Below are 26,157 nucleotides of genomic sequence, written 5' to 3'. Positions count from 1 at the left end.
TGGTTCTTGAATCCATCTAATATGACTTGGAGATTAGTTAAAAAGTGAATCTTCTCATTTATTAATCTTACTCTTTTTTACGTACATTGCCTAAATGTCAATATTCACTCCAAGGTGTTCATTGTTGCATTTTGAAGTTCCAATATTCTTCATAGTAAGTGTACATTGCGTGATATTTGGTATTCCATGCTCGGATCTGACCAACTTTTGCTGCTTACTTTTGGTCTTATGAGCTCACAGTGCCTCAGGACCCTCCTTTACCAAGCTCTCTAAAGGTGAGATTCGGAAAGAACTGCAGGACGCGCATAGGCAGTTGCAAGAGCAAATTATTTTACCCAGTGTTGTGGTCAATGGGGATATGGAATCTCTCTCTGGCCAAGATTCAACTGATTTTGCTCTTCGGATACAGAAAGTACTTAGAGATTCAAGAGAGATGCAAAAGAACCTGGAGTCTCAAATTAGAAAGACTATGAAGAAACATGGTGAGGAAAGACGTTATATTGCAATCACACCACCAGATGAGGTTGTCAAGGGTTATCCAGATATTGAGCTGAAGTGGATGTTTGGAAGGAAGGAGGTAGTAAGCGGAAAAGCTGCGAGCCTCCATTTACTTCATGGTTGGAAGAAATGGAGAGAGGATGTGAAGATGGACCTTAAGAAAAGTTTTCTAGAAGATCCTGAACTAGGTAAAAAGTATGTGGCTGAGAGACAGGTAAATCTTCCGTAGAGTTTGATTTTTTCATGCACTTATTTTGTTTTTGTTGAATCATAACTGTAGAATAATCTTTTACTTGATAAAAGATATCATTTATAGTGTCTCCTCGGCATATATTGGTGCAATTCATTGTATTTTGTTTTTCTGTTTTGCATGTGGATTATAATTGCAATTTTTAGATATTGCTTTCATGCAACTGTCTACTGCCATGCCTATCCTTTAACCTCACCTGAACCTTTCCCGCTTAGACATATGAAGAACCATGTGATGATGTCATTAAATGTCTCTTTTTCATCAAGTCTTATCCTGGATGTTATTGTTGGTTGCTGCTGCTTGATTATAGTATACTTTATGCCTCTATCCGCCTCCTCCCCTATGTAGCTATTGAGCCCTGCCTTATGTAGCTATTGAGCCCTGCCTTATGTAGCTATTGCTGCCTTGTTGCCTTTTGCTCCTACCCTTGCCCTAATTAATGATGATTTTCTTTGCTCTCAAGCCCCATCGTTGTTTATCCCGTATGGAACCATCGTCGTGTCGATCATCATTTTTGTGCATGGTTAAATATTCTGGGTTTTAGTGACATCCTCCCAATTTCAACAAATTGATGGTGCCACAGTTTCACGGAATCTTTGTACTTGCAGTTTTGATCTTTTATTAATCTAAGTATGGTATCTCTGACTTCTCCTACTGATTGTAGATTTGGAGGGCAAGGTAAATTGTGACAGGCAACAATTTTATGTTTTCATGTCTATTCCGTAGTTACCATTTCTTTGTCTTCAAAGTTATAGATTTAAAGAAATAGAGAAAGCCCCTTAAGTCGTTCCATTAGTTTTTGGATCTTAAGTGAATATGATTGATTGCTTTATTGCAAGAGCATAGGCCTCATAAGACCTTGTCCCCATATGTTTGCGCTCTATATCTTTTTTCCCCTTGTAAGATCAAGGCAGTTGTTTGATATATTTAGGGGAAACTTCATTTCATGTTCCTCTTTGTCATAAATGTTGGGGTTTGGGATAGAGACGGGATCATTCTCTGAATTCTGATGGCCAACCTTTCGGCTACTTGGACACATAGAACCTATATTTGGAGGAGCGCATTTTTTTGCCTTGGGTTGTTCTCTGTAGTCTTCTTTTATCTTTTGTAGGGTGATGCTCCAACAGGAAGTCAACCCCAAGTTTGAGTATGCAAATTAATAGCATGTTCAGCTTCATGCAGAAACCTGCTTGTTGATGCTAGATATACTAAAAATAGTTGAAATCTTTGAGAAACAACTCAACTGGAAACAACAAGGTCCTGTTTCCTCCGGTCGCTGCATTTAGAACGTTTCAGCTTCTTAATGTCATGCTGTTAAGTCCATTGGATTTATTATATCTTGTCCTTGTCAGTATTCTCGAACATTTCTTTTTAATGATGATGGTAGCATCCTTGCCTTTTGTTTGTATGTTACAAAAGGGACCTCAAAGATCTCATTCTTCTTATGGCAGGCAGTTGGTTATGGCTCAAGTTGCACGCCTGGCCTGGTCCAGGACCAGATTGGCCCGCAAGCAGTAGCAGGCTGGTCCGGCCCAGTTGATCCTGGGCTAGGCCTACTAGGCTATCGGGCTGTACCTGGGATTTTTTTTTGAATTAACATATGTATTATGTAACACGTCATGTAATATTTCTTTTATTACTCTAACTTAATTATACTACTAGATTTTTTAGTTCTTTGAACTTTTGAAGCTCTAAAACTTTTTATGTTTATTGTTGTTCTTCAAAATTTTCACTACATTAAATCATTGATTTTTCAATTATTACATGAATACTTTTTGTTATTCCAAGTGCACCTTGACTTCTGGCCATGCTTTACTGGACATAGCGCCAATTGGAAAACTCTTTCTGGGACCTACCAATCGGTACTTTTTATAATTCAAGAGCATCTTATCCCCCTATTTTGTACCTTCTTTCTATAAGTTCTGCTTTCTCTATGCACTCCATCTCCCTGAGGAAGGAGGGAGGGTTTGGGTGCTCTTTGGAAACCTTGACTATCAAGTTAGGGTCTAGACATCATGTCATGCTGTAATGAGTACTGGTTGTGGTAGTTATATTGTGGAACAAATCCATCTGGCAGATTGTTGCATTAAAAGATGAGGAAGTCTTGATGATCCTTAGTGTGCTCAAATTAGCTCTTCTTTGCATGTATAAATGTATAGTTTCATTTGCTCCTTCCATATATCTGACTTAATAAATGTCAATTGTAGGAGCGTATTCTTTGGGATCGGGATAGAGTGGCATCAAGGACTTGGTATAATGAACAACAAAATAGGTGGGAATTGGATCCAATAGCTGTTCCTTATGCTATATCCAAAAAACTTGTGGAGAATGCTCGAATAAGGCATGATTGGGCTGCCATGTATGTCACACTTAAGGGGAACGACGAGGAATATTTTGTGGACGTCAAAGTAAGTAATTGATGTTTATCCTTCTTCAAACAATTGGATATTTCCTTTAGTAATTTCTTTCAGCTAGTCATACAATGTTACTGATTTTATTACAGGAACTTGAGATGCTGTTTGAAGATTTTGGGGGGTTTGATGCATTGTATCTGAGAATGCTTGCTGCTGGGATTCCCACTTCTGTTCAGATGATGTGGATTCCCTTTTCAGAGTTAGATTTCAGTCAGCAATTTCTCCTGCTAGTGAACCTATGTCGTCAGTGCTTTACTGAATTGTGGAGGAGTAATATTTTTTCGTATGCAAAAGAATGGACCCTTGAAAAGATAGGAAATATTAATGATGACATAATGGTGATGATTGTTTTCCCACTTGTGGAGTTTGTTATACCTTATCAGGTAACTAGTTGAATTGCTCAATGTGATAATTCAAGTTCTGAACGGAATTACGGAAGCAAATTCCAGTTGTCTGGTCCTCTTTCTACTCTCTTATCACATACTATGTTCTTATCTTCTGTGTCACACTCTGTTTGATGATTATGGAATGCAGTATCTTTCATTTCTTTTTCCTTTGTTTCGATAGGTGAGGATGCGATTGGGTATGGCTTGGCCGGAGTATGCTGATGTATCTGTTGGCTCAACTTGGTATTTGAAGTGGCAATCTGAGGCTGAAATAAAATTCAAATCCAGGAAAAGGGATGGGTTCCGGTGGCATTTTTTGTTTTTGGTTAGAACTGCCATATACGGATATGTGCTGTTTCATGTGTTCCGATTTTTGAGGAGGAAAGTTCCTAGAGTTCTTGGTTTTGGGCCTTTAAGAAGAAATCCCAACTTAAGAAAGTTGCGGAGAGTGGTAAGATTCTATCATGCCAACAGTTAAACATATTATAAATAAAGAGTGGTTATCACTCACTAATTATCTTCATTCTTGTTGAATAACCACAAAAAGTTTAAACCGTAAGAATGCATGATCATTTAATATTTCTAACATGCCCCCTGATTTCTAGGGTGTATTCCTTTTTTGTGAGGCTTAACACAAGAATCTTTTTTGATGAATGATGATGAGATTTGTATTCGGGATCTCTTTTTTCTTCATCCTTTCATACTATATTGAATGACCACCTCATTGAAAGTTTAAGTTAGGGAGAATAATCATTTTCATATTTAATATCTCTAACAATTCTTATCCTTTTAGATTCACTTCTCTTCATTGTTTTAGTTGAGGACAAACAATTAACATTAGAATGCTTGTGAAAGACCTTACTAACTCTTAGTATAATCCAAAATGGATCTCATGATTGTAGTTGTTAAGGCATGAGGTTATCTGACTCAAGCAGAGAATGTTTATGTTTATAATTTCTATAACTCTGAATGGTTAACCAATTTAGATACAATTTTTTTTTACTGGATTTTCGCTTTCCACTCTCACGTTGACTGGTACTGCTTGGTTATGATAATAATTCCTTATAATAACATATTTCTTGTAAATGTTTTCAGTTATCAGTTGGGACAAGTCCTTGGGAGGGCTATACTCTATAGTTATGAATCATTCTGCTATTGTAGTTTGGCAAGTGGTCTTTCTTCTGCATCATGTACCACTATTATGAATCTAGTAAAACGTCCTAGAATGTGAATGATGATTTTTTAATAAAAGAAAATACAAAATATTGTGAGCATTTCTCAAACTTAGTTGGATGTGCATGAACTGGATCTTGTCTTCGTCGGCTTCTCTAGTTTTGACTTGTGTACTGTTCAACCACGATTATAGATGTAGGTCAAATATAAGTATCTTCTACACTGCACTATAATCATGTTGCTTAGAATGCAATGGATGCATAGTAGAAAATAACACTCCTATATACATGCAATGGCTACTTTTGAGTGGATGTCCCAACCCCTTCTCTTTTCCTTATTCTTGGTGAGTCTGTAAAGAAGTTGAAACTTATCCTAGAGAAAGCATAAATCTTGGGGGAGTGATTTATCCACTGATTTAACCTAATGAAAGCCATTCCAAGCAGACTTGGAATGAATGGAGAGCAATACCTTTTTCCAGTCCTCTGGAATTTCTCTAATTGCTGCTAGCCTAATGTGTACACGCAATGCAGGTAAACTATGAGACGCACACAAATGCATATGATATCACATATCTAGGTGTAATCAAAGGACATATTCTCAAACTGTGTACATTATAATGCCTATAAGCAGTGTAGTCAATGGCCCACCTCTCGCGCCATACGGCGCCCATGGCGCGTGTCTTCTCTATGGCGTCGCCATAGTGAGCGCCATAACAAAGAGGGCCTGGGCAGCCTGGCTGCTGGCTGGGCTGCCCAGGCCCATGAATTAAAAAAAAACCCTAAATATAAAAGGAATTTTAGCAAATTAAGTACTTTGCATGCATGGGTAACTTTCATTCTTGACTCTTCTTTATTTCTCTCTTCTTCCTCTGCCAATGCATCTTCTTCTCAGTTCTCTCTTCTTCTTCTCTTCTATAGAGAGTGTGACTTTTCTTCTAAATTCATGAAATGTAAATCTTTGGCATGTACAGCAGTACAAGCTCTAATTATGCCGATTGAATCATTGAAATTGATGTGATTTTATTAATCTTTGAGTACTTTAGTTGTTCTGTTAGTGTTTTCTTTTTGGGATGATTAATTACAGTATTTTATTGTCTGTTTATGTCGGTATTTAGTATTTACAGCTTAAAGTCTTAAACTTTCTTACTATAAGGCTGTACTTTAGGACTTTTGCTATCCTTCAATGGTTCAACATTGGTCGTTTTAATTATATGAAGTCTTGTTATGTTGAATTTGTTGTTTTATACGTCTTATTTAATTCCTTATACATTAATCTAGTCAAAATAATACTAATTATATAAATATATAGATTACTTCTTATATTTGCGCCATCAGTCGAAAAGGCGCGCGCGCATGTGCCATGGCTCCATGAGCCCTTGGCGCCATTGTGTGCCGTACGCCACTACTACTATGCCTATAAGGCTATCTTACTTAAATCAAGTAGAATTGCATATCTCTCCTGCAAGTGCACTTGGCTGAATCAACAGAAGAATTAAAGGGCTAAGTTTACATCATATCTTGCCCAACCCCTCCACCCTGCCCAGAATTTTTACCTAAGGTCCGCTATTGTAGTCTACAAATCTGGAAAAAAGACGGACTATAATTCAGCCCATTTTGGGGGAGATTATAATCTGCCCAAGCCCATGTGCGAAAATTGGATCCGTGCTTCTTTTTTTTGGTCTTATATTTGGGCATTTTGGTAAAATGCCTAACAATCATAGTTTTAATCCATTTAGATAAATGTGGGATTATTTTATCAATTTCTAATCATGGTTTTTATCATCTTAAATAACAAATCCCTATTTGAATTCCACATTTATCTATCACCCTTTCATCCTATCATAGTTAGTAAACATGGCTGAGAAGGAGAAGACAATGACACTGTGACCCAACTGCTAGTCTACTAAATATAATTTCTGTATTGGCTATGGACAAACCTTCATTTATTTGGTGTAAACATTTATTTTCTCAGCAGTTGTCTACTGAGAAACCTTAGTGCATTTACTTTTTGGGTAAAATTAGTGTCTCATTGCTGATTATGTGTAATATTACTGTTTATGCTACCTTGCAGAAAGCTTATTTAAGATATAGGAAGAAGAAAATAAAGCGTCGGAAGAAGGATGGTGTTGATCCGATAAGCACTGCTTTTGAGCACATGAAGGTTCCAACTCTATGCTTGATTATCTCCTCAATTTCAGACTGTTATGAAACTTTTTCTGAAACCAATTCTTTTATTACTGCTCGCAGAGAATAAAAAATCCACCTATCCGGTTGAAAGATTTTGCAAGTGTTGAATCTATGAGAGAAGAAATTAATGAAGTTGTGGCATTTCTACAAAACCCTAATGCATTTCAAGAAATGGGAGCTCGTGCACCACGGGTATTAATTTTCATCATCTATGATCCAAATGTGGCTTCTGTTCTGTTGTTAATGGAGTATATGTTAAATGCTAGATTCTCTTATTTGTGTGGAATAACTAGTATTCTCCAGATAATTATTATAACATTACCCTTCAGGATGTGATAATGCACATCTGGATGATGTATTATTTTCTTGTTCCTTGCATTTTTCAGCATGGCTGAGAATTTTCTCCTCTTATGTGTTTCTGTTTGTCTTGCACAAAAGCATGCAGTTAGACATCTACAACTCTGAATATGGGACCTTATTGAGATTGTAAATGTTGTCTGGTTATATACAGTCAACCCTTTTTCTTGCTCTTTTGAGCAGGCTGAGAAGTAGGCACTTCTGAGTGGTTGGGATGTCATGGCTCGCTCAAGTGCCTCCTATTCCAATCCTTTAAATTTTGTTTCTCAGATGTGTTCTACCCTTTCTCCTTTGATTATGTACAACTTAGGTAATGGAGCCAAGATTGGCTTTTGGGAGGTTATTTGCTAGATGGTAGACCACATTCTTGCATGACTTTATTTGTCTTTCTTTTGTCTATGAAGATCCAACATGTCATTTAGTACAGGCACTTCTGATTTCTTGGAAGTTTCATTTCTTTAAGGACGTGAATATGGAAGCTAGTAATGTTTCTTTACAAAAAAGAATATATAGTCTGAACTATCCTGCAGGAACACTTTTTGGCTTTTTCTTTTGTCATGTTTCTTACTCCCTGTCCTGCAATCTCTCCCAGACCCATTTGGAAAGCAAAGATGCAGCCAAGATTAATGCTTTCATTTGATCACTAGTTCATGGGAGGTTGAGAACCTTGATTTGTCACAAATGAACCTTATAATTCACTTTGCTCATATTGGTGTTTCATGGCTAATAATTATGGAAGACTCGTTATCATCCTGTTTTGCATTATCCAGTTTTGGAGCATTTTGGGAGAGATTTTAAGTTATTAAAAGATATTATCGGAGTTTCATCTTTGACAAATGGATCTTCTTCATGCAATTTATATGGGTTCAAGGAAGTAAAGATACTAACTAATAGTTATGCGCTTTGCATCTCTTTGGTGCAAGTTTTTATGTCTACTCAGGCATCTGGTGTGGAATTAAAAAGGAGATTGGCAAGCAACTTTATGTGACTGTAATTCCTTTTTCTTGCTTAAGAAACTCATCTTTAATATCAGAAGGGAATTTTCTTCTCCCCTCCTTGCATAGCAAAAAGTATTCCAGTTGAAATTCATTGACTCCCAATTCTTAAACTAGAAGACCTGTCTGCTGACTGTGATTTCTCTCCAGAGACAATTTTCTGGAACAATATAAATCATCAAATTACTTTTACCATAAAAGAAAAGGTTTTCATTCAAGTATGAGTTCTAAATTTATGTGCTCTTATTTTCAGTTAAATGTAAATAGAAATAATGAAACCTGAAAATGTTTTTAGGCCTCTGAAACAAAAAATTGACTGATGTAGAAATAACCAAGGCAGATGAAGTTGTTGCCATAGAAGGTTATGCATAATTAGGTTTGAAATACCTGTTTAATTATAGAATCACCTAGAATTGAATGACCTTACTGGGCATCTCCCATCTTCTGAGTTAGCAATGCAAAATATCTTCTGAGTCTTTGTTAGTACGAGATTCATTTCTAACCAAGGCCTAGAATCCTCATTGATTCTTTCAAGTCTCAACTTAGAAATGGCTTTTTTTCTTTTTTCTTTTTAACAAGAACTGAGAAATGGCTATTGTAAGAGTTCAAAAGAAGACAATCCTCCATGAATTTACTTGTGTCATTGCCTTCACACATTACTTCCCTTGAAAAACTATTTCTTTCTCCCTTGTCTTTTAGCCCACTATACTTGCTGCTATTTTCCCACCCTATTTCCTTTGACGCACAGTTATGGAAAGTTGGAAACGACATAATAGGTCTGTATGGCATGCCTTAAAAATTTTAGGACATGATATAGCTCCAACATGACCGTCCACATATAAAGAAAGATTCGCCAGGTATTGAAACTCCACTAGTGTGATTTGTAGACTCTAGACTGAACTCTAGTAAAGAAAAGAAAAGAAAAGAAGACTTGCCTAAGAGATCTATAGAAAGGAAGATTTTAGATGAGGTTGCATTGTTTTTTGAAGATACTTTGTGAATTTGTTATTATTTTCTTAGTTTTGTTAGTTATATACTTTCTAAAATACATGAGGTCGGAATGTGTTGGATGTGGCAGAACTTTTTGGTCTTTCAGTTTTCGTGCTTGACAAGATGACCGATGTGTATGCAACAAGATAGGAATGAATTTATCTCAAGCCATACTACAGTCATTTTGGCTCTCCTTCAAACGATCACCAACTTCCATGGGCCCATGTTGATCATTTCAATTCTAGTCTCTAACCAATTTGTCATTGGTCTTCTTCTCTCCCTCCCATCTATCATTCCTATCCAACCCATTCCTCCCTTTTCTCTCATAACTAGATTTCTAGGTGCCACTGTTTTTGATCGGTTATATTTTGATCACCTATGAATGGGCAATGCAATAAAGCCAGCATGATGTTGCTTGCATTAAAATGAATAAACGATTATCTTCTGTATTGTAAGTTATGGCTATCTGGAGTTGGAAAGCAAAATAGGTCCATAACCAGAAATTATGAAAAAAACCTAGTTGAAATTCTGAAAGCATTGAAATCTAAAACCTTATTAAATGGCCCCTGAATTTCTAGTAAATAACTGTGATAGGTAGCACCATAATCAATTTGAACGTATTGATGGAGTTAGTTGATTGTCTGCAGCTGATGGAGGTTTCTCAAATTCAAGATTAATGCTGACTCCTTCTATTGCTTTCTCTTGTTAAATGAGTGCATTGGTAGCAAGTTTTGATGTAGGCTTGCCTGGGATAGAAAAAGATGGAAAAGAAGGTTGTGGAGAGAGCTTGATAACTGAGAGGTTATGGTGAATTGTTTTGATCAGATTCCTCTGCCTAATTTAGTGGTGCAGTTACTGCAGTACCATATATGATAATATCATCAAAGATATACCATTGCTGACGTACCCCCTTATGGTGATCGACATGAAAGGTGTCACAAGAAGCTATCTTTACTTCGTCAATCTGACCAATCCTGCAAGGATGGCCCTAAAAGAAAAGGATCCAGTCAAAATAAAATTTTTAGATCTTAATTATAAAGTAGCCGATTTAGGCATAGAAATGCGTCTCCGAGATGGGCGCAGACTTGACCTCTGGTTCTGCATCTCTTATGTATCCATAAACTTACCTAAGATCATTCACCAATAACCTCACTTTTTTGTAATTTTTTTCTGTTGCAGTACCCGTCATAATCATTGTTCTAGTGCCCTTTCTATTGTAATTAATAGCCATGCCAAACTTGATTGGTGACATTTTAGTGTCTATTGATTTTATGATATTATGCTCTAAAATGCTTATGCTTTTCCATTGCCTTGCCTATGAATTTTTCACTTGTGCATCACAGGGTGTTCTCATTGTTGGTGAGAGAGGAACAGGTAAAACATCCCTAGCACTAGCTATAGCAGCAGAAGCAAGGGTTCCTGTGGTTGAGGTCAAAGCCCAACAGCTGGAAGCTGGTCTTTGGGTGGGCCAAAGTGCATCAAATGTTAGAGAACTATTTCAAACAGCACGGGATCTGGTTGCTTCTTTATTCATATTCTTTTATTTATGCTCTTATTTAAGTTGTCTACAGATTTATCACAGCAAGGTTTGTGAGAAAACTTAACTGTCCTGAATTAGCTGGAGGTTCATAAGCCTCTCTATTGTGTTAACTGACATTTTCTGATCTTAAGCTGGAAACTTGAGGCTGTCGATGATAGAAGTTTAATCTGGTTTAGTAAATTTGATGATATTTATCTGGTGATTGGCACTAATCTTTCTTTTGTTCTTTCACTATCTTGTCTACTTAGTTGTCTATTTTAACTTTACATGACATGTTTCTACTAATGAGTTTCTGCCAAGATCGTGAAGTCAACGACGGATTGATAGGACAGTACATTTTTTTACTTGGGGCAAAACAAAACTTTTTTATACTGCCCAGATATTCTTGTGCTCGGCATTTGTTTGTTTTTCCTCCTCATTCTTGTTCATTGGTAAATAAACATGGTCGGGTCAGACATCCAGTATTTTCTGCCAACTGATCCAATTCATTGGAAGTTTTGCTTTTCCGACATCTGTTCTTGTTCATGTATCTAAAGGACACTTCTAGAAATGAGTTACACTTAGTGGAATTATTTCTGAGGAATGTGATTATGGGACTTGTAAGAGATGAACTAAATTCGTTCTGAATAAAGGAAGCCAGTCATGCTCGAAAAACCCTGCTTATTACTAGGAAAGAGAATATGGGCCAATCACCTTATAGGGAAAAAGGGCTTATTTTACTATTTACTCAATTATCCACACTGCCTGCTTGTTAGTTATTAATTTACATGAAAGCTCTTATGCCAGTCTGATGTTTTCTCCTCTTTTTTTTTTTCCCAGTTTCTTTTCAGACATTGCCAACGAGTTCTCATGCCTGTTTGATTTTTTTCCTTCCTCGAGTATGTATTTGAGACTTAATCTGCTAATGCATTGTCATTTATCTAGGCTCCTGTCATTATTTTAGTTGAAGATTTTGAGCTCTTTGCTGGTGTCCGTGGCAAGTTCATCCACACCAAAAAGCAGGATCATGAGGCTTTCATCAATCAACTTCTTGTGGAGCTTGACGGGTAAATCTTTTCGTTTTCTTAGTTCTGAAATGCATTATAACAATGCTGCCTTGCATCATTCTAAGGTCTTGGATGTATTTGGCATAACTGATCTGTTGATTTGTGTGCTATGATTCCCTACTTCTTCTCATATTGTCTTGCAAAGAACTTTGATTTGTATATTTATTTGTTTTAAAAAGCTATATTTTTGTAATCTCCCCCCAAGCAAACATATCTGTAAATTGCTTTAGTTGATTACGTTATTAGATTTTATGATGGATGATTGATACAGTAGATTCTTCTTAAGGTGCTGGGGCATCCATGTATAGGCTTCTCAGGCTGCCTCAAGGTTGTTCTTTTCTGTGCCTTTTTGGATTGTTAAACTATGGAATAATACAGTAGGCAATTGCTTAAATCCTGGTAGAATTATTTTACCTGTATGGAGAAGTGGAGAAGGGCTTCAGGACACATAAATCATTTTGAAATTTCTGTTGAGATATGACTCTGTTCTTCCTGTTATGAATTTGCTCTATCTTTCTAGGTTTGAGAAACAAGATGGGGTGGTTTTGATGGCTACTACTCGAAGTCTTAAACAAATTGACGAGGCTTTGCGGCGTCCTGGTAGAATGGATAGAATATTTCAACTTCAGCAACCAACTCAAGCAGAAAGAGAGAAAATACTACGTATTGCTGCAAAAGAAACAATGGATGAGGATCTCATTGACTTTGTCGATTGGAGAAAGGTATTAAAGTTACTTCGGGTCAATTTGTGGCCCTTTCCTTTTGTCTTTACGTTTGGTGTGTAATAAAGTAAACCTACTTTTAGTGGTTTTTGCTATATTGATAGCAGTGGTATATATTTTATATATTTGCTCCGAAGGAAAACAATATTGAAACAGGTGAGACTTGGGGAGGGTCTGAATATGGGAAAAAAACTTACTGAGGCATTTGTCATCTTTTCTCATTGTAGGCAACTTTCCTGGTCTTTCTTGCTTGGTTTAGTTTTCACTGTTCTCTCATCAACCCTAATGAATTAAATTGACTTACTCCTCCTGTGCGTTGGAGCTAGTGAACTCTGCTTCTATTAGCATAGCTCGATATTTGCTGTAATGCTCAACCGTTGGTGATGTGGTTCAATAAGTACATCAGCGTTATATAGAAATTCAATACACAGACCCAGCCTGGGGAAAAACTGAAGGTGGATCTTGTTATAGATGGTAGTTAAAATGTATTATTCGACTTCTGTGATCATAGTTGATTATACGACACTAGTTTTTCTTGTCTCTTTCATTAATTTTTTACTTTTTTCTTTTAAATTATTTTCAGGTTTTAATTGATTTCTGGAAGAGTTTAGATTATAAGCGTGGTGTATGTCTTAGTTGTTTTTATTTGATGACGTGATGATGTTATTGTATTCTGCTTCTATTGACAATCATGAGATTATGACAGGAACTGTTATTGGTTTTTGCAGTTTTTGGTTTGTCTTTTTCTTCCTTTTTTTGTGTGTGTGTGTGAGTGTGTGTTTGAGTGGGGTATCTTGATATTCTGAAGAAAAAGTGCTCATTCTCCAATTTGAAAAGCATCTAATTCATTTGACTTCTTGAATAGATTTTTGTTCCTCTGATTGATAGATCTCGATTTGCTCCCATGTATGAGCTAATTGAGAAATTAGCCTTATCCCGGCCAGAGCACTTTTTATCTTTTCATACCTAGAGATGTTGCAACTCTTTAAAAAGAGCAAGTATTAGCAATCATGGACCCATTATTGGCGGACCTGTTGCTCCCACACAACAGGTTCCAGATGATTTACTTTAGAGTCAAGCATACTTGGAGGTGGATTATAATTGAACCAGTTTTGTATCAAACTGCCTTTTATTTGTATTCATTTTATATCTGTACCAAACCGCTAATAGTGATGTTATCCATTGGAAACGTTCCAAATGATTCATTTTGGGTTCAGACCTCCATGGAGATGGATTGTGCTTGAACTTGTTTTGTGGAGCAAATTTTGCATTCATTTCTTCTTGTCATTTTTCTTTTAAGAGCTAATAATACTGTTGTTGGTTGAACTAGTCAATATTACCAAATAAATCTTATAATGCCTAAAAGTGCTTGAAGTGAAATCAACTTATACTTAAGTAAGTTACACCGTATCTAGCTAAACTTGTATTTTCATTTTGAACTTGTCTATAGTTAAATTTTGCAAGGAGGCTACTAAATTGCATATCTGGCTTCATCTGCTTTACTTCTATAACTGGAGAATAATTTTATTGGCATGTTATTGTTGCATATTGATGCTGTAAGCTCTATGATGCTACCTATTAATCTGTTGTTGTCTCTCAGAGAACATTGTAATATTGTATTTGTGCATCACCCAGAACAATTGAACTGTTTACTTAATCAGTGATTGGCGCACTAGAAGTTTATATTTTTCGAACAGTAATTAGTGGAGTCCAGCTGATCAAAATCATCTTGTTATATCTAAACATGCAGGTTGCTGAAAAGACGGCCCTTCTTCGTGCTATAGAATTGAAATATGTCCCCTTGTCTTTGGAAGGTAGTGCCTTCAGAAGAAAGTTTGTTGACACAGATGAACTTATGAGCTACTGCAGTTGGTTTGCTGTAAGAACTATTGCCCTCATCCTTGTGTTATAATCCAGACAATAGGCTGATAGAGTCTATTATTGTTTTGCAAATGCATCATGATTTTGCAAATGCCCATGATTTTATATAGAGCATTTGCATATGATTACAATTTCTAGCTCCTTGACCATACTTGTTAATGGCTCGCCATGCTCAGTATTACGAGTGGCGCAGAGGTGTGCCATCTTAAGCCCCAGCCCTTTTGGGCTGGTTCAAACACTGGGCTTAGTGCAAATAAAGGCTAGGCTTTTTAGCCCAGCCTTTGATTCTGCTATTATTTTTAAAAACAAAACAAGAAAATCAATAAAAACTTAGACAAAATAAGGGCTGAAAATTAGGGCTTCACGTTGCAACTTGCAAAAGAGAGAGAAGGGAGAAAAAACGCAGCAGAGAGAATAAAAAGAATGATGATGATGAGATTGGGGATTATTTGGATTTTGATTGATGGATGTTTTATGTTTGTTTTGATTTTATAATATGTAGGATTTGTTTAATCATCTTGCATGTTATTGTTTTTTCCTAGGACTTGTTATTTTGCAAATTTCTATGATGGTTATATTTAATTATTTGTGTATTATTGATGTGAATATATAGTGATGTGTGAAATATATAATTTATTTCTGTACATGTGGGCCGAGCTTTAAATGGCACGCTCCGGGCCGCCTGTTCGCCATCGCTCTAGGGGACCCTTGCGCTATGGCACGCCGTGCGCTATTAGCAACTATGCTTGACTTGATGCAATTCTTAGAGTTCACTCTCGTCTTCTTACCATTCTTGTTGATATAGTTGCTTTTGCTCTTGCTCTTTTTCTTATCATTAAAATGTACTTGTATTTGCAGTGATACAACCGACGTGTGGAATTATGTTTGTTTGAGAAACATTATTATATACATTTACAGTTTACATCAATGCCTTTGATGTTACAACATAGTGTTATTACAATGTTATCATGATTCATGCTGTTTTTATGTGGCTACTAAGTGAAATTTTATCCAGATTTGCAACCAATGTCTCACTATATTAAACTTATGTTTGTTTGAGAAATCATCAACATATTGTCGAGAAGTTCAATTTCTGTTGCCTATGATCTGTGATGTTGTCTCTGTAGTTCGTTGTTTATGCTTAGTATAAAGAAACTATCATCATGGAAAAGGTTTGTAAGAGTACTTTTTTACATCTCCGCGCATGTCATTTTTTGAAAAATAATATTTGCTTGTCACAATTTACAAAGACTTATTAATGTATCATCACTGTGAATTGCTTGAACAAGACAAACTTATACATGACGTGATGCTGAGAGTATTTGTCAAATGAAAATCGTTTTAGTTTAAAATATTATCAGTCCTTACTTTACATAGTGACTGACCATTTTTAAAAGAATTCTGAACTCTTGTGCATGTGACTCCTGCTATCTTTTCCAGTACTGGCATGAGAGCTGAAATTATTAGTTCCTATCCATGTATTTTGAATCTATATTGTTGTTGTGCAGACTTTTAGTGCCGTAGTCCCTAAATGGGTGAGGAAAACCAAAGTTTCAAAGAAAATAAGCAAGATGCTGGTCAATCATCTAGGCCTAACATTGACAAAAGAGGATTTGCAGAACGTAGTTGACCTGATGGAACCATATGGTCAAATAAGCAATGGCATAGAACTGCTGAGTCCGCCTCTTGATGTAAGTTACCTTGCTGACTAGGTTTATTGTCTAAAGAGCTCCATACATTTGCAAAGAAAAGTCATCTAATTCAGGATATTTTACACTGTTCAGTTCCTCATAGTCTGAGTGCAAAATCATTTCCATTTTACTGATTGGGTAAATGCAAGCATACCCGTTTAATTATTCCAATATAATGCAGTATCTTTTGCCAAAAAAACATATGTTGACCCGTAATCCTCTGTCTCCTGTGCAAAATTAAAGGTTTGTGGACTTCAGATGATGTGTGAAGCTGCAATTATTCTGATACAAGAATAAATATTATAAGCATTTTATAGATCTATTGAAATCCTTTTGCTTGGTTTCATTACTCATTGAATTCCAGCATATGGTTAACTTCCATTGTAGAAAAACTTGAAGAGAAGAAACTTCATCATCAGAAGTTTCCATTAGAGTCCACTAACTGATTCTACTTTTGAAGACATTGTTTTGAATGAATCAGTTGGAGAAATTGCTAAAATAAGAGAACTACTATTACTCAGCAATTGGGATTTGTCAGTTCAGAAGAGACACTGTCTGTACTCCTTTGTTGATTACATGGATTGGGAAAAAATTTGCTAGTTGGAAAAAGTGATTAAATAATTCAAGAAAATGCTATGCTATATGTTCCTTCCACTCATTTGTGAATCGGGGATAAGTTTAGAGTTCACCACCGCGTGACTTTGCTAAAAAATCTGTTACAAGGTGTAAATTATGTGACCATTTAGGTCCCATATTGCTGAAATTGCATCATCTTTTTCAATTTTCCTTGTTTATGAGACAGACAATTATCTTAGATAGCAAAAAATTAGAAGATGAGTTTGATTATGAAAAAAGGTAGGAGCCAGATAAGAAGTATCATGTCCATGAAGGAGATCATAAGTTCTAGATTGAACTTCTTGCTGAAAATTGGTTGAGGCTTTTGGTTGCCACAATGGCTTGTCAGGGACCGCTGAAGGAGTTCTTGGTATTGATCCTGTTTACTTGTATTGCTGATGGGCAACAGACTCCTTGTTCGAATTCTGTGAGTGATAGACTTAAAGTAAATACATCTTTCTTTGCATGGGGAAAGTCAATCCTTTACAGAACTCGAACAAGGAGTCTCCTGTTGACATGCATTTCAAGTAAATAGAAAAAGTCCCAGTCTGCATGAATTCCCATGTTCTGTCTTCATTAGTTTTAAGTCAAGGATCATTGTCCTTTACAGACAATGTTAGATTTAAGTCAAGGATCATTGTGGTGGATGGGCACTTCCATGATTATATTAGCTATCTTTTTTATTTTTTGTTTTTTGTTTTTTTATCTCAAACTATACGGCACTAACTCTTAATTTGATTTTTTGTAGTGGACTAGGGAAACAAAGCTTCCTCATGCTGTCTGGGCTGCTGGTCGTGGTCTTATGGCTCTTCTATTACCAAATTTTGATGTTGTTGATAATCTATGGCTTGAATCTTCATCTTGGGAGGTATATTTTCTGATTTCATCTTTTAACTTGGTATGCTTCTGATATTCAGTATTATCACCATTACGAATTAATCATCCTCTTTGCTTCTGAGGATAAGTTCTGCAACTACAGAATACTTGTGTAACTTGATGGTAGTTGTCATAAAATTTTAGTACCACTCATGCAGGGTATTTGAGTAGGCCATCCTTTCGAAATGTTTCTGAAGTTATAAGGTTTGCATCTTTAGTAGCTTCTCCTTACTTTTTCTAAAAGAGCAATCCTATAGGCTTGATGGTGCTTGACACAATTGCTTATAGATGAGTTCTGGTGCATTGTTATGCACTTGCTTATGGGACCTATCGTATGGATTTTAGGTCTGCCATGTGGAACCAAGTAGTGAGGTGATTTGCCTTTTTAGAGCTACTGATGCTGAGAAATCCTGGATTTCTGGATTAGTAAAACTTTCCCCATGTGCCTTTGTGCATTCTCAGCCACGACAGTGGGGTATATAACTGTTTCAGATAGAAATCTTCATATTCAGAGTTTCTATTTTCATGTTCTATCAAGTTCACTCTCAGAAATCTGTATTTTCCATCATTCTATACTTGGTTAAGGATAACTTTTCTAGTAAGTTAATGATATTGGAAATTTTTAAATTGATAAACTAACTAAACTGCTTCTGCAACAAATATCATGGGAATTCATTTCTCCTCTTTGCAGGGAATTGGATGCACCAAGATTACCAAAACCAGGAATGGAGCTACTGTGAATGGCAATGTTGAGACCAGAGCTTATCTTGAAAAGAAGCTTGTGTTCTGCTTTGGCTCTTACGTTGCCTCTCAGCTTCTGCTTCCATTTGGAGAAGAAAATATTCTTTCTTCCTCAGAGTTGAAGGAAGCACAGGAGGTTGCAGCTGTATTAAACTGTTATTTTGTACCCTGTTTGGTAGCATCGTCTTACTTTAATTGGTCCCTAATGCAGATAGCTACTAGGATGGTTGTTCAGTATGGGTGGGGTCCTGATGATAGTCCAACAATTTATCACCATGGAAATGCGGTATTCATCTTTAAGTTATTTATGAGAATATTTCAGTTCTTGTTAAAAGGCATTGACATGGAACTTTGATTTTTTGTACATGAGCCTACCCTTATGGTTGCCTTTCAAATTAAGTCATCTGATATATTAATGACCTAACAACGCAAACAGGATTTTCCTCCTCCTCATTTCCACTGCTGTGTTTGTTCATCTTTCTGAAGCAGCATAGACTGTCTGCCTTTCTCGCAGTTACATTTCAAGCATGGTACACATCTGCAAGAATGATGTCAACAAGTATCAATTTTGCTTTTCTCTTTGTTATTTCAACCCTAGCCCTAGGATGTAGTGTCAGTAATCTACTGAGACCTTTGTGTTTTCCTTACAAAAATAATGGGTGTTATTTAATCCTCCCTTCTGGTTTATCATCAGTTGTTGTCATTTTAGAGTCTGGTTGGAGAGTATATTTTCTTAGTTTTGTGAGATCTGTATAATACCATTACACAATGATGATTGGTAGGAGCGAAAGAATTTCAGTTAATTCCAGAAAAATATTATTTCATTGGAAAATCCTTTTAGGGTTTTTCTGAGTGCAGAAATCATCATTTTAGAGAAATAGAGTCATACTACTGTTTCACCTTAGTTGACCATCCCAGGATGGGTTGGTGCAAGCGGCCAACAAATGCTTTACAACGTGTGGGCTGGGAAGAAACTGGCATAACAAAGAATGACATCATTTATCTAAACACATGCTTATTTTATTTTAAATGCTGTATACATGTTAAATTAATTTCTTTTGCACGAAACATTTGCCAACCTTGAATATCATCTGGAATATGTTTGTCAGCTTTATATGCTTCCTAGTCACACTCATATGCATATTTATTGTTCGTTATTTGGCCAGGTGACAGCTTTGAGTATGGGGGACAACTTTGAGTATGAGATGGCTGCTAAAGTAGAAAGAGTATGTTGCTTTTCCATCATTACTTATGATTCTATGTGCTCTTAATATCCCACATGAAAAGCTCAAACAATTTGCCCATTATTCTTTTTGGTTATTTACATGCATATTTCTCCTCTTACCATCCCCTCCCCTAATATGAAAATGAAAGGTTCTCCCATTATCTCATGGTTCCGTCGAACTTCATGTGTTTGGTGTTTCAATAATGAATTTCATTACCAGAAGAGACTAACAATTTTTAGAAAGTTACCTCCACTATAGAGAAATGATAAGGTGAAGCGAAAATCATGTAATATGCTGTACTACATTTTAGAGCATGGAGTCTAAAGTGGTGGGTGCATTGGAAATGTGGATAAGTAATATTGATATCAAACATGGGTTGCTAATTGCGGTGTCCTAATTCATTTATGTTGATTGTTTTGTTTCCTTATGAATCTGCTTTTAGAAGCTACCAGCTGAATCCAGAAGTCTGAAGGTACCCTTCTGAATGATTTAATTGAATATCTGCAGATTTATAACTTGGCATATGATAAGGCAAGAATGCTGCTTCAGAAAAACTATCTAGCCCTGGAGAGAATTGTCGAGGAACTGCTTGAGTATGAAATTTTGACAGGAAAGGTATGTATCTCAATCTCAATACTCAATAACCTTATCCTTCTAGCAGCATTTGCTTAAATACGTATGCTCATCTCTAAGTTTACTTATCTACTGGCTAACCAGTTTTTCCGTACTCATTTTGTTTTAGGCTAAGTAGTTTTGCCATATTCATTTTCTTTTCTGAGTTCTATTAATATAAGAGGATTCAACTGCATTTCTGATTCACTCACCTGCCTTGCTCCACTTGAAAACGGGACCTGCCTCGTATTTAGTTACACAAGTTTATATATATCTGGCATTAGTCCTCTCCTTTATGATGATGAGGCATGTTTATGAGGTCGGGACTATTTTCGACTTTTGCCTGAGTTGTCACCGCCATACAATCAGAAAAATTGTAGTATTCTAATTCAATTATCAGTGGTTAGTTGTTAAATTTGGTAAAATGTGCTCAAGGGAGGGATTTGAAATGCACAAGATTATAGAAAGAAACTAATGCTTGATATGATAGCTCTATTAGTAATATGCTGTGCATTTTGCAACTACATTCTAAATTAAGACAGACCAGTTCCTTGGATAGATACGAAGAGTAGCTATTTGTAAAGGACTCTAGCACACTTTTGCATTGTTGTTTGCGCAGATAGAAGAAATAAGTGGAACATTTTAGCTTAGCTTACATATCACAGGCTTTTTCAACCTGCATGACGAGTCATTTGTTTATGATATAAATTTTCTTCTTGAAATATAGATTATATATTTTTGAAATGAAATAAGTATACTGGCTAAAAGTTCTCCTTTTCGAATAATAATATATCTGTCCAAAAAGCTTTGGATCTTAATAGTAGAAAAGTGATTGATTTTTGACGAAAAGGAGGAGATTTCATCTAATCAGTCGCTAGCCTATCGAAAACAAATCTTAATTGAGTTAGAGTCTAAATTAAGTTCGAGGATCAATAATCTTTTCTGCATAATATTATCATTATTATTGATCTTATTGAGTTTGAATATCTGCATGTTTTACTTAGTCTTGCTTATCAAATGTTAAAATTAGATATTAAAAGGCATGTTAATCTTGGTTTTGTGAGTTACTAAATCAAGTTTTGATGTACTTTAGTCATGCAGCTATTTTCTAATTTTTTGTACTACTAAAACAATAAATTTAAAAAACTATGTGGACTTAAATTAATTACAATTTTGTACCTATCAAACGGAAACTGTCACTGGACATGTCAAGTAACACTATATTTATGCTCAATATGTTAAGAATTAACAATCTCTTTACTGGATTTCCCGCATTTTCAGAATTTAAAAAATGACATTTTTAACAAAAAGACAAAATGACACCCTTAACTAGCATAAAAGAATAATATATTTCTCTTTAAATTAAAATTATAAATAAGATTTACATGTTTTGATTAATCATTCTATAATAAATATGAAAAAGTATAAAAAGAGAATTGAAAATATAGGAAAGGAGTAGTTACTCTCAAGCAAGTTCACAATCACAGATTGGAGAAGAAGTGTAAGTGATAGTCTCTTTTTGGAAAATAATTAAAACAAAGAAAACATGTTTATATGCATTTAATATAGAGATTAATAACACAATTTGATTCGCCAATATGACGCAGATTGTGTTCCTAAAGACATTTACCAAGATACAAAGAGAATCTTAAAGAATTAAATTAAGTAGCAAGTAATTTGTAATTATCAAATAGTCTTTATCTTTTCTTGTTGTTTTGGCAAGGCTCAAAATTTCTGTGCGGGTTGCAAACGTTACAACCATTTTTGTTGACGATACATATTTTTAAAAATTAATGGAATTAAGTTTAATTATTCGGTGCATTGTGTACAAGTTACTAATAAATGTAATGATAGATGTGCTAGATACCGTATTCGAAAAAGATCCAAATTTCAGTGTTGCATCTGATTGCATCTTAGATTTCAAAAGTTACATCCAATTCACATTATGTCATCAACAATTATCAAAATACAAATATTCCATCCTTATGGTAATGAAACTGCAATCCTACTTGGAGTTGTGTCTCATCGAACCTTCAATTTTAAGTATATGTGTATGCCAAGGGATAATCTGGTATTCTCTGAGTGTCATTGAACCCCAACTCCATGAATGCCGGAGTGTAAAAAATTTTAATAGAAGAAACAGAGAATAATAGGTGAGCACTTTCATACACACACACATTGAGAGGGAATGCTGGTGATTGCGTAAGCAGAACTGGTGAAGCGAACATGGATGGTTACTATAGTAGTTTGTGCCTGTGCAAGGAAAGCTCTTGTCAGATTTGACATTGCTTGTTCTCCTGCTAGTGGGGTACTGGTTTAAGCATGGCTTGGTTTAGTTAAGAGTGTGTCCAAAAAGAGGTAACTCACACCCTGTCCTAAATAAAGTGAACCCAAAACATTGAGACAACTTGAGATTGAACTTCGTGACCTTACATATGAAGATTGAGAGAAATACTAGTAAACCATTAGCGAAATTATAACAATTATTTGAAGTTATAGCTATACTATATATGAAAGTGTGAATCTCATAGTGTTTGTCCCTATTGTGAAAAGATATTTGTACCTCACGTAGAAGTTCTTTTTTAATAATAAATAAGAGTTAATTATACAAGAACATAATCCTAATTAAAAAAGAAAAGACTATTTAGCAATGCTAATTCCTCTAAACTATCTAAATATAACTCTAGAATGAATAATAATTTGACCAATTAAAATAAAATATAATTAACATAATTATAGAACTTGCGCAAAAACATCATACAATAAGATTTTGAAATAACAACAGACTAAGATATTAATTATGGACTAGATTTCAATTATATAATTGTAGTTTCAAATTAAGTAAACCAACATATTAGGGGGATCAACTTAGTAACCATAAAATAGTTATTATGTTAAAAAAATTCAAAGTTAAAAAAACAGTAAATACATAAGCAATAATTTTATATATAAGAATAGGTTAGACTTTAGAAAATATACCAAATAATATGTGGAATAACAATAGATATTTGCAAATAAAATTACCAATTTTATTCAATTAAAATTGCTTATGAAAGATAAAAAATGACTAAATCTCTTACTAATGCATAGTAGTCAATGGCGCATGGCGCAAAAGGGGCAGCCCTCGCGCCATACGGCGCCCATGGCGCACGCCTTCAGAATGGAGCTGCCATAGCGCGCACCTTGGCGCCTTTTCGGCGCTGCCCAGGTGCATGCCAGGTGCGCTATGCAAGAAAAGGGCCTGGGCGACCTGCGTTTTGGCTGGGCTGCCCAGGCCCATGAATTAAAAAAAAAAAATTAAGTTAATAAACCCTAATTTCCTAAATATAAAAGGAATTTCCTAAGTATAAACCCTAAAAAAAAATTAACTTAATAAACCCTAAGTTAATAAACCCTAATTTTCTAAGTTAATTTTTGGCGTGCACAGCAGTACAAGCTCTAATTATGCCGATTGAATTTTTGAAATTGATGTGATTTTATTAATCTTTGAGTGCTTTAATTGTTCTTAGTGTTTTTTTTTTGGGATGATTTAATTATATGAAGTTTTGTTATGTTCAATTTGTTGTTTTATATGTCTTATTTAACTCCTTGTACATTAATCTAATCAAAATAATACTAATTATATAAATATATAGATTATTTCTTATATTTGCGCCATCCTTTGAAAAGGCACGCTCCGCGCCATGCGCCATGCGCCATGGCTCCAGGAGCCCTTGGCGCCATTGTGCGCCATGCACCACTGACTACTATGTACTAATGGACTTTAAGTATTTGACAATCATCATTGTTACTCGGTAGTAAAATTGGACTGTGATGATATGAGAAAAAAATGTTGAATGAAAATTCATATTTATCCCCAATTAACTTATTGCAAGTCAACCAAATCGTTTTTCACTAAACTATCCTTATACTTCTTCACACGCTAATGCATGTGAGGAGGTACATCTTTACCTTAAAAAGGTAGTTTAGACATAAAAGATTTGTTTGCCTTGTAATAAGTTAGTTGGGGATATGATTTTTTCATCAAATTTTTTTGTTGATGTTAGCAAAATTCGTGAATTTTGCTCACTAGACGGATCTATTTGTTGGATAGAAATGTTAGGGGTGCTAGGTTAATTTCCAAAATCACAAGAGATTCTACGTGTAATTATACCAAATCTCGGCGGGGAGCGGCATAGTTATCACTTTAATAAATGAACATACTCCTTATACTCATAATCTAACTATATTTATCTCCTATAATTACTTAAGTTGTTAACTAAATTCGTAATTAATAGAATAAAACTTATATATTTCTTAAGAAGGGGGGATGCTAACTATTTATTGCCAATGTAATTTAGTTATGGCTTAATTCTAATAGTAAATATATAGTTCACTATTTTTGTTATCTAAACAATTTTTCTTTTTCTAATCTTGACCAAAAAGCTCTAACATTTTGATTTTACCATCAAATTTTGGGATTTCTAATCCCTACTGTAACTTGACAATTCTTGCATTTACATCTTTGATTTTTTTTTTAATCATTTTTTTATTTTAATTTTTATAATGACATCATTAATTCGACCACATTCTATCAATTTTTCGGTCCGACCAATGGCTAGGGTTTTAAAACATTGGGTTAGAGGAGCTTGTTAGTGTAATTTGGCATTGGTGATTATACAATTGAATCTCTCCACTTAGTTAGCATAGACCCAATAAACTACCAAAAATATTTGCTCACTAAGCAATAACTAGCTAAGATACTATTACTGGTTAATCATGTACCTTGATGTGCTGAGATACTGTGTTTGATTTACTTTTAATCATAATCATCAAGATTCTCTTAATTACTGCTGAAGAACAACATATTTGGTTTTATTTTGACATTTCATTTGCCTAATAATTTATTCTTTTACAAGAAATTTTCCTAAAGATTGGAATCCTTTTTGAGAATGCCTAATACCAATTTGTCTTCAATAAAGCATTGGATACTTTTCATTTTGCTAACTTGATCAAGTTCTGTTGATTTTTCATTTGGTGGCAGGATTTAGAAAGAATTGTCGCAGAGAATGGTGGGATTCGTGAGAAGGAGCCATTTTTCCTTTCAAGTGCCGGTTATGATGAGGTATAGTTGTTGGAACTCCTACAAACCATTGCAAAAAGCAGAAAAAGCTCGGTATATTATACTTTCCTAAAAGGATAGAAACCATATAGCTAACAAAAGGATGTTTTATCATTGTATAATCCTGAATCCTCATTCAAAAAGCCAACTGCATTTCACCATTCGCAGCTAAAGTCTTATTGTCTCCTGCTTCCCTGAAACTGCAAGTGCCGTGCCTAGCACTACAACGAATCTTTGAGAGTCCAGTCTGACTTCACCTTGACTCCTCACCCCACCCACCATAAACACAACTATACTGCTGTCATTGAGTTCAACCCTGAGGACTAGCAGTTGGAGTACCACCATTCCCATCCATAATATCTTAAAAGATTTTCAGGTCATTGTATGTGATGTCTCTATTTCCGAACTATTAATTGAATCCTACTATTTTCTCCTCCCCATTCTCTAGTGGGTAATACTGAAATGAGATATATGACTGCTATCGGAGGCTGGTAGTAAAGCTGAATTGTGACAATGCCACCTTGTGGATCTGTGTTAATTGAAGGGGGGCTTGCATGCTATGGGGTTACGGTCGGGGAGGGTTTGCTGGGCTCACACTTTACTTGGGAATCATGTGGTAGTAGATGACGTGTTGGAGACATATATTGTAATGTGAAACTGTCATGTGCAACCAGAACACAGCGAGTTTCTCAATAGACATGTTTGGGTTGATGTTGATTCACTTAATTTAGGAATCTGAGTGACTAGGAGTCATCTAATTCTTACACAATTGTTACTGCTCATTGAGGTGTACTGACTTTGTCAGCCATTCAAAGCAACTTTTCTCTATTTGCAGCACCCTTTTGAAAGCCCACTGG

At 35.4% G+C, this 26,157-nt stretch overlaps 1 protein-coding gene across 1 annotated transcript in view; it reads left to right on the top strand.

Annotated features, from left to right (window-relative positions):
- The window catches only part of LOC105156101 (probable inactive ATP-dependent zinc metalloprotease FTSHI 5, chloroplastic), a gene marked incomplete in the record, with an annotated part of 28,800 nt that overhangs the window by 2,067 nt on the left and 576 nt on the right, over positions 1–26,157 (top strand). Inside the window, 18 exon segments of the mRNA XM_011072145.2 lie at positions 241–712; positions 2,956–3,156; positions 3,252–3,545; positions 3,730–3,999; positions 6,792–6,881; positions 6,968–7,099; positions 10,593–10,766; positions 11,714–11,835; positions 12,356–12,557; positions 14,308–14,436; positions 15,947–16,129; positions 17,493–17,612; positions 18,312–18,497; positions 18,573–18,647; positions 19,528–19,587; positions 20,095–20,202; positions 25,223–25,303; positions 26,136–26,157. Of these exon segments, the coding sequence (XP_011070447.2) occupies positions 241–712; positions 2,956–3,156; positions 3,252–3,545; positions 3,730–3,999; positions 6,792–6,881; positions 6,968–7,099; positions 10,593–10,766; positions 11,714–11,835; positions 12,356–12,557; positions 14,308–14,436; positions 15,947–16,129; positions 17,493–17,612; positions 18,312–18,497; positions 18,573–18,647; positions 19,528–19,587; positions 20,095–20,202; positions 25,223–25,303; positions 26,136–26,157 (2,921 nt within the window).

Source organism: Sesamum indicum, linkage group LG2 (genome assembly GCF_000512975.1).
Source record: "Sesamum indicum cultivar Zhongzhi No. 13 linkage group LG2, S_indicum_v1.0, whole genome shotgun sequence".
NCBI lineage: Eukaryota > Viridiplantae > Streptophyta > Magnoliopsida > Lamiales > Pedaliaceae > Sesamum > Sesamum indicum.
Note: the sequence above shows the minus strand (reverse complement) of the source record. Positions and strands in the feature narration are given on the sequence as shown.